Source organism: Argentina silus, assembly GCF_951799395.1.
Source record: "Argentina silus genome assembly, chromosome: X".
In the NCBI taxonomy this organism is placed as follows: domain Eukaryota; kingdom Metazoa; phylum Chordata; class Actinopteri; order Argentiniformes; family Argentinidae; genus Argentina; species Argentina silus.
Genome location: NC_139653.1, coordinates 5,783,297 through 5,797,972, shown reverse-complemented (window position 1 = coordinate 5,797,972; position 14,676 = coordinate 5,783,297). Strand labels below are relative to the sequence as shown.

Here is a 14,676-nt window from a genome sequence, read left to right as displayed (position 1 = left end):
TGGTCCAACTGTTTCTTGTCCATGCATGTGTACTGACACGTGATGTGCTTGGTGATACGGTCATGTGCTAATGGTGACTATGGGAGCAGCGATGTCAGAGCAAGGACCACATGCAAATAGTTATGGAACAAATGTTCAGACATGACGTGGACATTGAGTACAAAATCTCACAAACAAAACAAACGCAATTCAAAAGGACAAGTGTCGTTGACCAACAGTGTATACACACACAAATTCATACTAAAGTACCACCCCACCACACACACACACACACACACACACACACACACACACACACACACACACACACACACACACACACACACACACACACACACACACACACACACACACACACACACACACACACACACACACACACACACACACACACACACAACCTTACATTGGCAAGGCTCCATCAAACACATACTGAATGTCATCAGACCCAATATGCCCAACAACAGACACAAACACACAGGTCATGGTGTTCCAAACACGTACTTCTGTTTGTCACGGGCCTCCCTGGCCTTGCTGCTGCGGTTCTGCCGGTTGGTGGTGGGGATGGAGTGGACGGATGAGCTCTTTTTGCTGGAGGAATGGGAGGAGTGGGAAGAGTGGGAGAGGCTGGTCCGGGACTGGCCTGCGTTGTGGTCAAACTGCATCAGGCAGAAGATCAGGTCTGTGGGCACCAGCTCAAACTCATAGGGCGGGTTGGTGATCACATACCTGCCCACAGGTCATGGTGGAGAGGAGTTAGTTTAGTGGATGCTTTAGCAATGCTTTTTAACAAAGCTTTAGATTGTAATCACTTATTGTCCCAAAACAAAGACTTTACCAATAATTGCATACGTACATAAACCCATGAGAACATTTCAGGACTTATATCTTTATTTCTGGACTATCTGAATACACTGAAATCATTCCTAAAGTCCCTCTTACCAAATCCCGATTGGGGCTGGGACCAGCGTGCATTTCAAACATTGCTGGCAGGAGAAAGGCATAAAGAGCTTTGGTAACTTTAACAATACTGTCTGGAAGGTTGGAGCACAGCTTGAAGGTAGGAGAATGGTGGAAGAAGTTTGAAGGAGCCATTGCTGAAGAGGTTCTGCCTATACTCTGTTCAAATGATCCCCTAAAAGGAGGGTCTGAGATTATCCCTTTCGGGATGAGTGACCAGCTCTGCAAAACTGGAGACGAATGTAGCTTACTCTCTATCCAGGAGACACCCAACCATGGGACTGTCAGCACAACAAGTTCTACAACTGAAAACACCCATGAGGGTGTGTTGGACTTAAGCCTCGGAATCTGATCAATTCCGTAAATATGAACAACAATTGCTTTCTTCTTCCTTGTACTATCATGGTATTGCAATGTTTCTCCAAACCATTGCAAATATGATTGAAGTTATCTTTATTATTATCATTATCATTGCAAATTCATTGTGTGTTTTTTTAGTAATAATGAAATTCCATCTTTGAGGTAATTACAGTATTAATTTGTGTAACATCTCGTCCTGTTTGTTAGTTTAGGTTTGTCTTTGTTTCATGTTATACATTGTTTGTTTCCTGTTTTGTGTTCCTCACCTTATCTCTCATTTCAGACACTTCACCACCTGCCCTTGTGTGACCCCGCCCTGATTAGCTTCACCTGTTCCTCATCATCCTCATTCCCTGTGTATTTAGTCTGTGTGTTCCCGTCTCTGTGCCAGTTCGTCTTTGTACCTTTGTGTCATACGTCCCAGCATTTCCTTGTGATAAGTATTCCTTTTTTTTTATTTTTTTTTTTATCTCTGAGTGTTTTTGACTTTGCCTTTTTGCCTACCCCTTATCAGATTATCTGCCTGCCTTTTTGAACTGCCTACCTGTGTACCAAACCCTGCTTTGCCTACCCCCTTCCTGGATTATCTGCCTACCCGTTGACTGCCTACCTGTGTACCGTACCTTTATTTAAAGTAAAGATTATTCTATTGGATTAAAGTTTTGTCTCCAAGTCGTGCTTTTGAGTCCTCTGCCTAAGTACTCCAGCCATTACAATTTGAAATAGTAGCTATATTAGTAATTACAAGTAATTAATCATCAACAATATTTAGACCCCTATATTTGCTACACTATTACAACTGGTGCACTATTATAGGGAGTAAATGAAAACTGATCAATAGCAAGATGTTGTATTTTTATGCTAAATGGATTGTTTCTCTATGTAAAAGTATGGCTTCCTTGACTTTCATTGAAACCTGTTTGGTCCTCATGTTGACACCAATAGCAAACTCCAAATGCAAATGCAAATGCAAAGCCTAAAGTTTGGATAGTATTAGTTTCATAACGTACTATCACCCAGTCCTGAGATGTTGAAACGCCTCAGAGGTAGAAGGACGTGACATAACACAGACAACAGTGACGGTAACATAAACAGTCCCAGTCTCACCGCTTGGTGCACGGGCTCGGCGAACTGAGATGGGCGTCTCTTAGTCTGTAGATTCCGAAGCATAGCATGTTGTACGTCTTCAACGCTTTACAGAACAAATCCCCATAGCAACCACCGTCCTGGAGAATGTCATGTAACAAAAAGAAACAACAATATAACAGCCTGGTTTCTTATAAATTGTAATAACTTGTCTAAATGATAACAACTAGAAGTGTTCGCGAAGCTGCGCTACCTTGGGTAAGTGCCTAACAAATCTTGGCCAGAAAAGGATACCATAGCAGTAAACAGTGTACAAATATAATTCAAACCATTCAGGACAGGACAAAAAACAACATCCTTTCATTTTATGACACATCGTTCAAAAATGTCTAACATTAAATGGATAAATAGAGCTCAGGCAAACACAAAAACACATGGAACATTCTTTGACGGCGACATTATTCCTTCCAGAAGCCTCCTCTCACGACCCCTCCTCCACACAGACGTGCCCCCCGTTGCGTGTTAGCCATTCTTCACTTTGGATTATGCCCCGTGAGAAACCAGAAGAGGTGGGACGTGTGCTGCTGGGGTAGTGCCAAAATGTGTCACCTCCACTTAAACATCCACTTACCCCCAAGTCGGCGAAGGGCCCGTCGTAGAGGGCCAGCTGGGCCACGCGACACCTGTCTCTGTTGGCCAGCGTCTGTGGTGTGCTGTACCCGCCTCGCAGGGCGTTCTCCTCCGCCAGTAGAGCCTCTAGCTCCGGGGTGGCTCCCCCCGTCACCAATGTCCGGATCAGGGTCAGGATATTATCATTGAAGTATGTCTGGGGGGGAGATAAGAGAGGAAAGAAGATGTGTAAGCAGATGCCAGGGGAGTCACTAGGAGAGAGAGAGAGAGAGGGGGGGGGGGGGGGGGGGTTGGCGGATGTGGAGAGATAGGGAGTGTCCCTGTTATCTCGAACCTTCCGGCCTGTCTCTTCATATAGCTCTGAAAAGGAGGAGAGGAGACAGGGCAGACCAATTACTGAGGGGCTTCTCGTGTACTCTACCCTACATCCATTTTGACGTTTATTCAACAGCGAGTAGCAGTGTTCGTTTATAATGAGTACCCAAGGACTGGGTACTCATTATTGACGAACACTGCTACAAACCTAATGTGAATATCAACAATGTTTGTAATAACACAGAACTCAAATTATAATCAGAAGTATAAATTATAATACAGAAGTATAAAATTCAAGACAATGGGCATGCAGTAGGATAGTGGCTTTGTTGTCCACACTGGAATTCAACGTCATCATTTAAAGCTCTACACACTGTGCAGTAAAGCCCCCATCACCTTGGAAGGGAACACCCACCACCACAACCACCCTTCATAAATGGACAATGCCCCACAACATTGGTCGCTGCCATCCGCAGACATTGACAGACACCAATAGCAAATTCCAAAGGCAAACAGACCTTGCCAGCTCTCTTATGCCTGCACAAATGATGCGAGGAAACACACTTGACTTACCAGAAACACCTGTTAAGCCAACTGTCCCATTACTTTTGAGTACCTTAAAATAGGGGGACTATGCATAAAAAGTGTTGTAATTTCTGAATGGTGAAACAAATATGTACACAAATAAAATAAAAGCATCTCTACTTTAACCTCAAAGTAATTGTTTGATTTAATATCCAAACTTTTGGAGTGTAGAGCCAAACAAAGAAAAATGATTCACTGTCCCATTACTTACGCAGGGAACTGTAAATTATGCTTTTAATCATTTTATCTCGTCAGGCTTTTTGTTTGAGAGAAACGATAGTTTGGCTGACCCCTGTGCTTCCATCTCCCAGCCTCCAGTTGGCTAAACTAGTAGCAAATCTTTGTTTTCATTTCAACAATGTTCTACTTGTGATGTGCTAGATGCCCTGCTTAAAATTGACATAAAAAACCATTGGGGCTGATCTTCTTGATCCAGGCCTATTGCAGCTTTCTCCCCCCCTAAATGCGGAGTCATTGACATATTTTTTATCTGACTATTATCTCTATCCCCAAGGTTTGGAAGGCTGCCCGTGTGCTCCCTCTCCATAAAGGTGGTCACCCCTCGGGCCTAGATAACTATCGTCCAATATCCAAGCTATCTTGCCTCTCCAAAGTATTCCCTCGTCAACTCTCAGCTATGAACCTTTTTATCTTCTCATTCTATTCTAAATGTGCACCAATCTGGCTTTAGACCTTGCACAGCCACTACACTTAGATGTTGTATTAAATTTCCTAGATCAAAACATACATTGAGCTACCTTATTTATAGACCTCTCCAAGATATTCTATATGGTTGACAATTACATACTCATTCAGAGGTTATCTGAAATAGGCCCTGGATGAGGCTTCATGTAGCTGGTTTTAAAATGATTTAACGGACAGAACACAGTGTATTTACTTGTGATGTTAAATGAGGTTTTCTGGACATAACAAAGGGTGTCCCACAAGGATCGATTCTTGGTCCGGTTCTTTTTACTATTTACATAACAACATAGGGTTATCTCTAAATATTTGTAACCTGCACTTGTATGCCAAAGACACTGTTGTATATGCTATTGTCTCCACTATTGACCAGGCTCTTTCTGACCTACAGTCTGCTTTTATTATTTGTTGAACTGAAATTGGTACTTAACGCTGGAAAAAACAAGTATAGGTTATTTTTTCAAATCACTGAAAAATGTGTCTGATGATTTATGCATATGTACATTGAGCGTATCTCCCCCATTGAGCGTATTCCGCTTATAAATACCTGGGCATTTGGTTTGTACTGTATAAGTGCCCTTCACTTTATCACAGGTGATAGTTTTAATACTCATCATTGCATACTTTATCAAAAGGTCGGCTGGACCTTGTTAACTTACCTAACCTCACTTACCTAACTTCCTTATTAAAATATAAGAACATAAATTATCATTCTCAGAGTTGGTTAAACCTTGAGGTTCCTCGGGTCTACAGTACACACGAATTGGGTAAATGCGCTTTTAGTTTTGGTGCACCTCACTACTCGAAATCTACAAAACTCATTACAGTTGGCACTCATTCTGGTGCCACATAATGTTGTGGTTTTATATGTTGTATTGACTTTCGTATTTGACTGTGTTCTACGTTTAATGTGTTAATGTGCATTGTGGACAAGGGTGCACCTGGAAAGAGGCCTTGCAGGTGCTTCACCCTGTATAAATAAAGGTTAAATAAAAACCACCATGGCATTTTAAAACTGTCAAGCAAGATCAGATGGATCATTGGTTTGGGAAGCTAGCCAACTGGCAATCCTGTATGTTTTGATTTGAATGCTGGAGGTTGAGGTTGAGCAGAGAAGCCCGAAGCAAGAGGACAGCAGAGATGGCAGAGGTGTGCGCAGATGCTAGGGAAGACTACAACTGCTTTGGACTATCGCTGACGTGCAGTGCCTTCTGCCACCCCATTGGCTGCCAGGCCTTCACCCAGGTGGGTGCAGCGTGATCAGTGGTGGTCAAGGAGTAGCTGGCTAGTAGTTTTGAAAGAGATAATAATTCATGTTATTGATTTATAATCACTTGTATTTTATTTTATTTCCATGTCAATGCTGCTATTATTAATCATTATATACTACCTCACAATTACTTATCTCACAAGTTTTAATTGTTTACCTTATTCACTGTAATGATCTAACTAACTGAACACAGGGCCTTTTCATTGAGTGTGCCCCTCATGAAATGTGGAGATGACTATAACTCATCTCCTCGTCCTTGGACAGTTATTTCCTTATCTTTGATCCTGGTTGTTTGTCCATGTCTATAAATTGATGTGTCGGAGAGACCGGCAGAGAAAATCACATCATTCTGCAGACGGTTTCTCTGCATTGACGATTTGTCTCTCTGTATTGCTACTAAATAAAGACGTTTTTACTTGATCACACTGGGACCTGAGTTAAGACTGAAGTTTCTTCCACAATACTAACTACCAGCTATAGAGAACAGACCGTGCTGTTTAACGTGCTGTTTATCATCATTGCTCTGAGACTGGAACTGTCAGACCCAGACCAAGGCTCCCCAGGCTTTCACCTGGCTATGACTGTGAGGCTCCTACCTTCCTCCTCACAATAACATTCATCACTTATTTGTTTATTTAATTATTAGTTTATTTATTTATTTACTGTATGGACTGTACACTGCAATTCAGCTCTTAGCTGCCAATGATGTACACCATGACAATAAACCTACCACTTCCCCATACTGTACATGTCTAAACTCTATCTACACAGTACTGTATGATCTGTTCCTTCTGAAGCAGTAATTTGACGTTGTTTATTGTCTAGGGTGTCATGCTCTCTCGTCTCTCCCTACAGCCCATCAGGCTCTCCTTTTCTGTGTGCCATGACGGGCCATGTCACTCGGTGTCCGGGGCTGAGTGGCAGCTCCCCTCACTGGGCCTCTGACAGCCCCGGGGAGGCTCATGATGGATGAGCTGGGTCCATTAGCAGGCCTCACCTATGACCACAGCACAGCACACAGCCAGACTACGCAACTAACTGCTGCTTGCTTTGGTCCAGTACGTAGCTCGAACAACACTCACTGGGAGAGCTACTCAGATGAAGACATCACTACGCCAGAGGGGGAGTGGCGATGGACGGTGAGAAGAAAAACAAGAAGATTAAAGGCTGTTTTACGCTTTTTAATATGTGTCGATCGAAATATCATCACCCGACAAAAACAAAGTGTCGCTCGCCTTGTCATAGACAACCTATGACGGCGTCTGCGACATAATAAAGTTCAGGAGGTGAATGAAACCCCTTGGTGACACTCCAAAGTGTCGACTAGACATAATTTCTGTCGATGGACGGTTGTCAGCAGTGTAGATCGACAAAGCATAAATCAACCTTAAAAAGAAGTGGAAAAAATGGAAGAGAAAACCCCCCTTTTCTTATCTTATCTTCAGCTTTGCTTACAGGGAACATTGTTGGGAGATTAAAGTGTTTTCTGGACCTTCACGGCCCACCTCGTGTGTCATACCTACCATTAGGTAGAGCTTCAGCACTTACCTTGTTAGAAGATCTGATAAACCCCTTAGAAGTTTGTTTCATGACACTTTAGATGAGGAGTGGTGGCAACAACTTCCCTTTTGATGTCAGTGAAGCCGGCAGGGCTGTCTGATCAATGTGGCATTTCATTTACCAACTTCTGCCTACTCGTAATGCTGGAGCTCTGCATCTGAGGCAATGATATCCTTTAAGTTCCCCCCCTTTACTTTACTCTGTGCGTGTTCAACTGTGTTGGTGTACAAGAGTTCAAGAGATCTGCAGTGTTTTAGAGCGATTCTAGTCTGTGTATCATGTAAGCGAAATACACCAAATACACACATGCATTCTTAAGTTACAGTACACACACATCTTCAATAATAATATATCGCAATAATAATAATAATAATAATAATAATAATAATAATAATAATAATAATAATAATATACTCAATAATATATATCTCATATACTGTAGCTATTGTGTTGTATGAATTGACTCAAATGGGCAATTTGGAACATCAGGACTGATCAGGGCGTTAAAAGCGAGATATCTTATTTCTTTGTGAATGTGTCTACTATTGACTAATGAAAACAACAAATCCACAAGATTACAGGGTAAAATTCCACTTTTCCACCAGTATAACTAAGTAGTGATAGCTACTATACTAATCACATACTTATTGCACTCCTAAAACAGTTGTGACATCTGACATTTTGTGCTCCACAAGTGACGAATTAAGTGTTTAATTAGTAGTATACTCACTGCACTCATGAGGGAGTCGAGTACGCTGACAGCGAAGGCGGTGCCGCAGGCGAAGGGCTGCGTCAGGTACAGCTCTGTGTCCGGGTCGTCATCGTCATCTTGGTCCAGGAACTGAACGTTTGAGTCATTCACTGAGAGAGGAGATAACCAACCAGTCAGAGAGAGGTGCAACGAGAGCAGAAACACGCCAAACACACACAAACACACACACAAACACACACACACACACACACACACACACACACACACACACACACACACACACACACACCAACACACCTGAGAATGCTAGAAGAGGCCTACGGGAATAAAGACAGTGGTTCCCAATCTTGTTTTGTGTTCTGACCCGTCTAGAGATTCAGTAATGTTCTTGCAACAAGTCAACAAGAGCATTATTTCTAGTCAGGACCCCAGTTGAAGGAAGTGACTGGAAATGAATCAGCTACAACCTTGTCTCACGTCTCAGGTATATAGGTATCAATAGGAATGTAGTAACCTTAGGGTATAATGGATTTGGCATAAATGATTGATGCACAGTATATTATTTCATAAACAATCTGTTTATATGTCTATACAGTACTGTATGTAGCTTAGTACATCACACCGTGGTTGAACAAGTTAATTATACTTTATGCTATATATTGACTTACAATAATACTTGATGTAGGTTTTATTTAGCTTGCACGCTAAAGCTAAATCAAGTTCCAAAATGAGGGAAGAAAATGAAGTTCTATAACTGTATGACCCAGGTCTGTGTCATGAGTGGAACCCAAATTCATCCACCATCTCATGAAAACAACAGATTCTACATTATCTATGAAAATATTGTGCATATCATGTGAAAAATTCATGCTCTTAAGGTAACATGCATTCTGGAGTTTCTTTGATATCTCAGATAAGAAAATGTGTTGGTCACATCATCACCTATTGAGATATTCATCCAGGTATTTACCTGTTCCTGAAAGTCAAATTGTTTACCAATCAACAATATAATGATCTGTGAAAATAACATCTACAGTACAACTGCCTAAATTGAAGGAATATTATATTCTGCAAATGTTAAGCATGAAAAAATGCAAAAATCATATGGGGAAGAAAAATTAAATAAAACAACAGCTTTTCTCCATTTCTTGTACAGTAGGATTTAACGTAGCTAACAAGCGGGAAGGAACATAACACAAACAAACATCTTTTAAGCAATTTTGTAAGGATGACTTTTACTTCACATGGTATATTTGTCTTTCTAGTGCCAGTGGCCAGTGATTTAAGGGAAGGGTCTGGGAGCAACTTATTTGAAAAGTGCATCATATAAGGTCTTCCTTTGACTCCATCAAAATCTATGCTTCAGAGATTAGCTTTGGCAACCCCTCCAAAAAAAACAGAAACCCCCAAAATAAATAAATAAAAATAAACACCTTAAAGGGAAGGTTTGATCTAGAGTTTTTGTTTTTGAAATGTGGATTTCTACCCAGGCTTCCTGTGCGCTTTGGAACAGAAATGTCTGTCAAAGAGACAAGGGGCTGATGCAAACGGGCCTGGGCCAAAGAACTGAACTGGTGGGGGTGGGGGTGGTACGGGATCATGGGGGGTGGGGGTTTGGGGGGGGGGGGTGATATGAAAACAGCCACAAGGACAGTTGTCCACTGTGCATGATCAAAGGTCTAGCAATGCTCTGAGAAATGAAACGCAAAAAAAAAAAACACCAACAGAGAAAAAGAAAGAAAATCATTAAAAAGAGAGGCCAAAACAAGACAGTCAATTTCAACCAGAACGAAGAATACAAAAATGTGTTCAAAGTGAAGCCATGGGAGCGGCGATGGCCTCGACTGCAGCCGGAAAAATCAAGGCAAGCTGATGAGAGAGAGAGAGAGGCGGAACGAGGGAACGAACGACAGCAGCGGAGGACAAAGGCTCGGCTTACCCAGCTCTGTTATGATCTGTATGTTGGTTCCACTGTTTTTTTCCTGACTGAATTGAACCAAAGGCAGTAGTTTGCCAGGTTTAGCTAATGATGATGAGACAGTGTGGAGAGGAGGAGGGGGAGAGATAGTGTTGTTATTGAAACAGCTTCAAAGAGAGGAAGAAAGGCATTTCTGTTTAAGACCACTCATGTCGACCCACAGGATTAGGACCTGAAGCTAAAAGGGATCCATGGTTGTCCATAGTAATGCAAGTAGGGCTCTACAGATCACAGTGTTTGAGAGATACACAGGCCAACAAATGTCAGCGAAGCGAACCATACAGCACCACTAAAACATGAATCGCTTATTTTACAGCCACGCTTGAAAGACACGCAAAGGGATATACACAATGCTCTATCTATAAACATACCAACTTTACACGTCTCCCATTAAAATTGATCATGCAATTCAGACGAGGCAAAAGCTTTACGTTCCTGATTTGACTTTAATCTCGCTCTGGCACTGTAAAGTGATAACACTGACACTACAATTATAGTATATGGTTCCAGGGAGACCTGAGCTCCTTTCTCCTATCTCTGCTTTACATCCTCGTCTCCATGTCACAGAGGAACAGGACACTGTCAGGACTGCATAGACTCTACAGTGACACAAAAAGCCTTAGAACGGCTATGGCTAGATAGAACCTGCGGAGGTGCATTTACCTTAAACACCCCCCAAATATGATTTAAAATCCGACAAACCTTGAGAGAATGCATTTAAATCACACCAAATGTTCCCAACAAAACACAAGTAGCCACTATACGGTTCTGTTGATACCATACAGTGTCATAATACAGACGATGCTGTAAAGGGAGGTTTGAGAAGAAAACTGCCAATTTGTTGTCTGTCCCTCATAATGACTGAGTCCGAGCCCTAGTCTCTGTGCCTCTCTCAGCAGCAGCAGGACCTCATACTCCAGTGCTCCCTAATGGGGTCAGGGGAGATAGAGTGGCTGGTCTCTGGTGCTTTAGTGTTGGGCCCTCTTGAGATCTGAAACTTTCATGAGTCCCCTAGACCACAGGGAATATAGCCACCGCTTTTGTTATTAATAAATGGACCTATTTTGCAACCGTGGCACTTTTTCTCCCCCTCTCACTTATCTTCTACTCTCTCTCTCGCTCTCTCTCTCTCTCTCTCTCTCTCTCTCTCTCTCTCTCTCTCTCTATCCATTAAGGGACAAAGTATGAGAAGTGAGTCAGACATCTCAGGTCACACAAACAGACTGACTTTTGAAAACGATAACACTGTTCAGTCGATACAGTACAAGATACAAATGTTAGCCCAAATTAACTACATTTAATCATGATTATCATTAGACTAGAATGAGTCAGAGCCACAAATATGAAGAGTCCCGCAAACTGTCCTCCAAATCGGCACCAAATGTTTCTTGACAAAAACATTCCTACTCGAATGCAATTGTCACTAACAATTGGTGCCAATATGATGGTCATCAGAGTAAATATCTACACCTGACTTTGCTGTGCTCTGTATATCTGTGACTGTGTGAAGAGTGGCGAGTTGGGATGGTGTACCGGCTCACCTAGTTCAGTGATGATGGGGATGTTTGCTCCTGTGGTGACAGAAGCCTGCCGCACTAAGCCATGTACTGGACTGCTGTCTGGAGATGACCTGTCCATTCCAGGAGGCGTGAAACCTACATCAGGCGACAACAAAGACACACACACACGCACGCACGCACGCACACACACACAAACAAACATCAACTACCCATGTGGTAATATACATTACATAAACGGGTTGATGATAACAAGCATTGTGATTGGCCGAGAGGTGTTCAAAGCTGTGATTTAATAACGATAATGTCATGTTAAATCACCTATTATGACATTCCTACACCACAGTAGATTGTGTATCAAGTTCCCTTGACAATATTGGTAGTTCTGGAAACTACTGTATACACTCACCGAGCACTTGTACACCTTCTCATAGTGGAGGTGGTGTAATGGTGTGGGGAATGTTTTCTTAGCACACTTTGGGCCCGTTATCACCAATCAATCATTGCTTGAATGCCACAGCCTATTTGAGTATTGTTGTTGACCATGTGCATCCCTTCATGGCCACAATTTACCCATCTTCTAATGGCTACTTCCAGCATGATAATGCACCATGTCACAAAGCAAAAGTCATCTCAAACTGGTTTCATGAACATGATAATGAGTTCAGTGTTCTTCAGTGGCCTTCCCAGTCACCGGATCTGAATCCAATAGAACACCTTTGGGATGTGGTAGAATGGGAGATTCACAGTTTGAAAGTCCACCTGAAAAATCTGCAGGAATTGCGTGATGCAATCATGTCATCATGGACCAGAATCTCAAAGGAATGTTTCCAACATCTTGTGGAATCAATGCCACGAAGAATTGAGGCTGTTTTGAGAGCAAAGGGAGACCCTACCAAGTAATAGTATAGTGTTCCTACTAAAGTGTTCATGAGTGTATTTCTCAGTGCAGGGCAGAAACCACCACAATCTATAACTAAAGAAATACATTTTATTTTTTTCTAATTTTCTAATTTGTTGTGTAACCGTTGTATGAAAGACTGTGAGGCTGTGATTTGTCATCAATATTGTCACTTGGTAGGGGTTTGCCGGCACTCCACTGCGCGTCGTGCCTAACAACTCCCCCTACCCGTGACAATATTGGCAATAAATCATGGCCTCTCAGGCATTATTGCTTAAGTGAGCAAAAGCAACTGCAAAGGAGGGTTACAACAAAGGAGAGAAATCACAGCAGGATCTGTCATAAGATAAAACTGAATATAAATGCATTTCATTCTCTTGTATATGTTGGAAAAAACTCAGCCCTTTATGAAGAATTCAAATTGAATTGAGAACCTTTTTGCAGTAAAGAAGGTATCAACAACAAAGATGTTTTTTACCTGATGTAGCTCGTTGACCAGCTTAAATGAACTAGATGCCTGCCTAAACATTGCAATTTGGATATTGTGCTTTTAAGGGTCAGCTGAGACATATTTAGTGTTCGCAGCCTTCCATCAATGGGCGGGTATACATTTTATATGTTGTTCATTTTGTTACTATAAAATTGGATCCTGAAAACCTTTTATCGGAAATAGCACGATTCCCAACCATGAAATACAAGCGCAAGTGACGGGTATGAATTCACATGACTTCACATTTTTACATTTCCTCAAAGTGACAAGTAAACACCTTAAATCAGTAATGCTATATGCATAATGCATCAACTGTGTTTTGACATCCATCATTTAGTGCTGACTAAAGCAAAACGCCAGCTTATAGTTTTACAGCGACACAACATAATGCAGGGGGAATATATTCAGGTCACAAAGTTTTAAAAGGATTGCAAATTCCAAACATAGGGGGGGGGTTGCCGTTTTATGCCAAGAAATTCAGCGGGCCGCACACTGTACAAAAGAGATCTCTTCACCCTGTGCTACAGAGGAGACACCAACAGTTCAGTATTCATCATAAGCTAGGAGCAGAACACTGAATAATCCAAACTCTTGTTATGCCAATTATTAAAACTTGGGATGGTCAAGGGTTTGTGGCAACCAGAGACTGTGCATGCATCATTTTGTTGTTGTCCATAAAGTATGACATTCATTTCTCTGGAAAGTGACAGCTAGTTTTGGGGTTTTGCCCCCCCAAAAAATAAAAAATAAATACCTAAAGTATCAGAGTAAACAAGAAGTCAAGCATGCAGTATGTCTACTTGTGGAAGTAAATACCAAATATCAGTAAAGTCAGGGTTTATGAAAATGATTGTTGCCACAGAGAGCCAACGTGTCAAAATCAGTCGGGCTGTGGGCAACCAAAAGTCACATAGCAAAATTGGAGAGCTCTACAGATATCATTGACTCCCAATAAGAGCATCTCTGAACAAGTGTGGTGGGTTTAATATTCGAATGTTTTGACCACATGTTTTGACCGCACTGCAGAAATCCTCACAAAAAGAAAAGTAGCCTGTTGAGCTACCATAGATTACTTACCAAATACAAAAAAACATGTACCGAAAACCAAAACCAACACATTTTTTCTACAAATATAAACCCCACAGGTTATATTATGAAATGTACAAAGTATGCGCATAAAAGGCTCCCATCAGAACAGCAATGTTAATACTATGTATGTGTAGCTGCTGGTCCAGGGTGTTCCTCTGTCGCCTCCTCTCTTCAACTGACATGTAGATGGTTGTGACGTTGGATGCGGACCCCCCACCCCTGTAAAGCCCCCGGGCACAGCTTAGCTCAGCGGTTGACTACACGGTATTGCAGCCGTGTGAACGTCTCCCTCAGCGAGACGCTTGTTTACTTATTCATTCGCACCTCCTTGTTCTAAATTCTATGCCCCGCATCTGCATGGGAGAATCACTGGGAGGAAGCAATCCCCAAAGCAATACAGTATGATAATACCTCTGTGTGTGTGTGTGTGTGTGTGTGTGTGTGTGTGTGTGTGTGTGTGTGTGTGTGTCTGTGTCTGTGAGTGTGCCTGTGGGTGTATGTGAGTTGTAAACTGAAATATT

At 41.9% G+C, this 14,676-nt stretch overlaps 1 protein-coding gene across 1 annotated transcript in view; it reads right to left on the bottom strand.

The window, feature by feature from the left end:
• Window positions 1-482: 482 nt before the first annotated feature.
• LOC310823352 (calcium-activated potassium channel subunit alpha-1a) overlaps window positions 483-14,676 on the bottom strand; it is a gene marked incomplete at both ends in the record, with an annotated part of 82,724 nt that continues 68,530 nt past the window's right edge. The window contains 5 exons of the mRNA XM_083696197.1: window positions 483-729; window positions 2,428-2,546; window positions 3,038-3,232; window positions 8,199-8,329; window positions 11,700-11,813. Coding sequence (XP_083552323.1) covers window positions 483-729; window positions 2,428-2,546; window positions 3,038-3,232; window positions 8,199-8,329; window positions 11,700-11,813 — 806 coding nt within the window. The remainder of the gene's footprint in view (window positions 730-2,427; window positions 2,547-3,037; window positions 3,233-8,198; window positions 8,330-11,699; window positions 11,814-14,676) is intronic.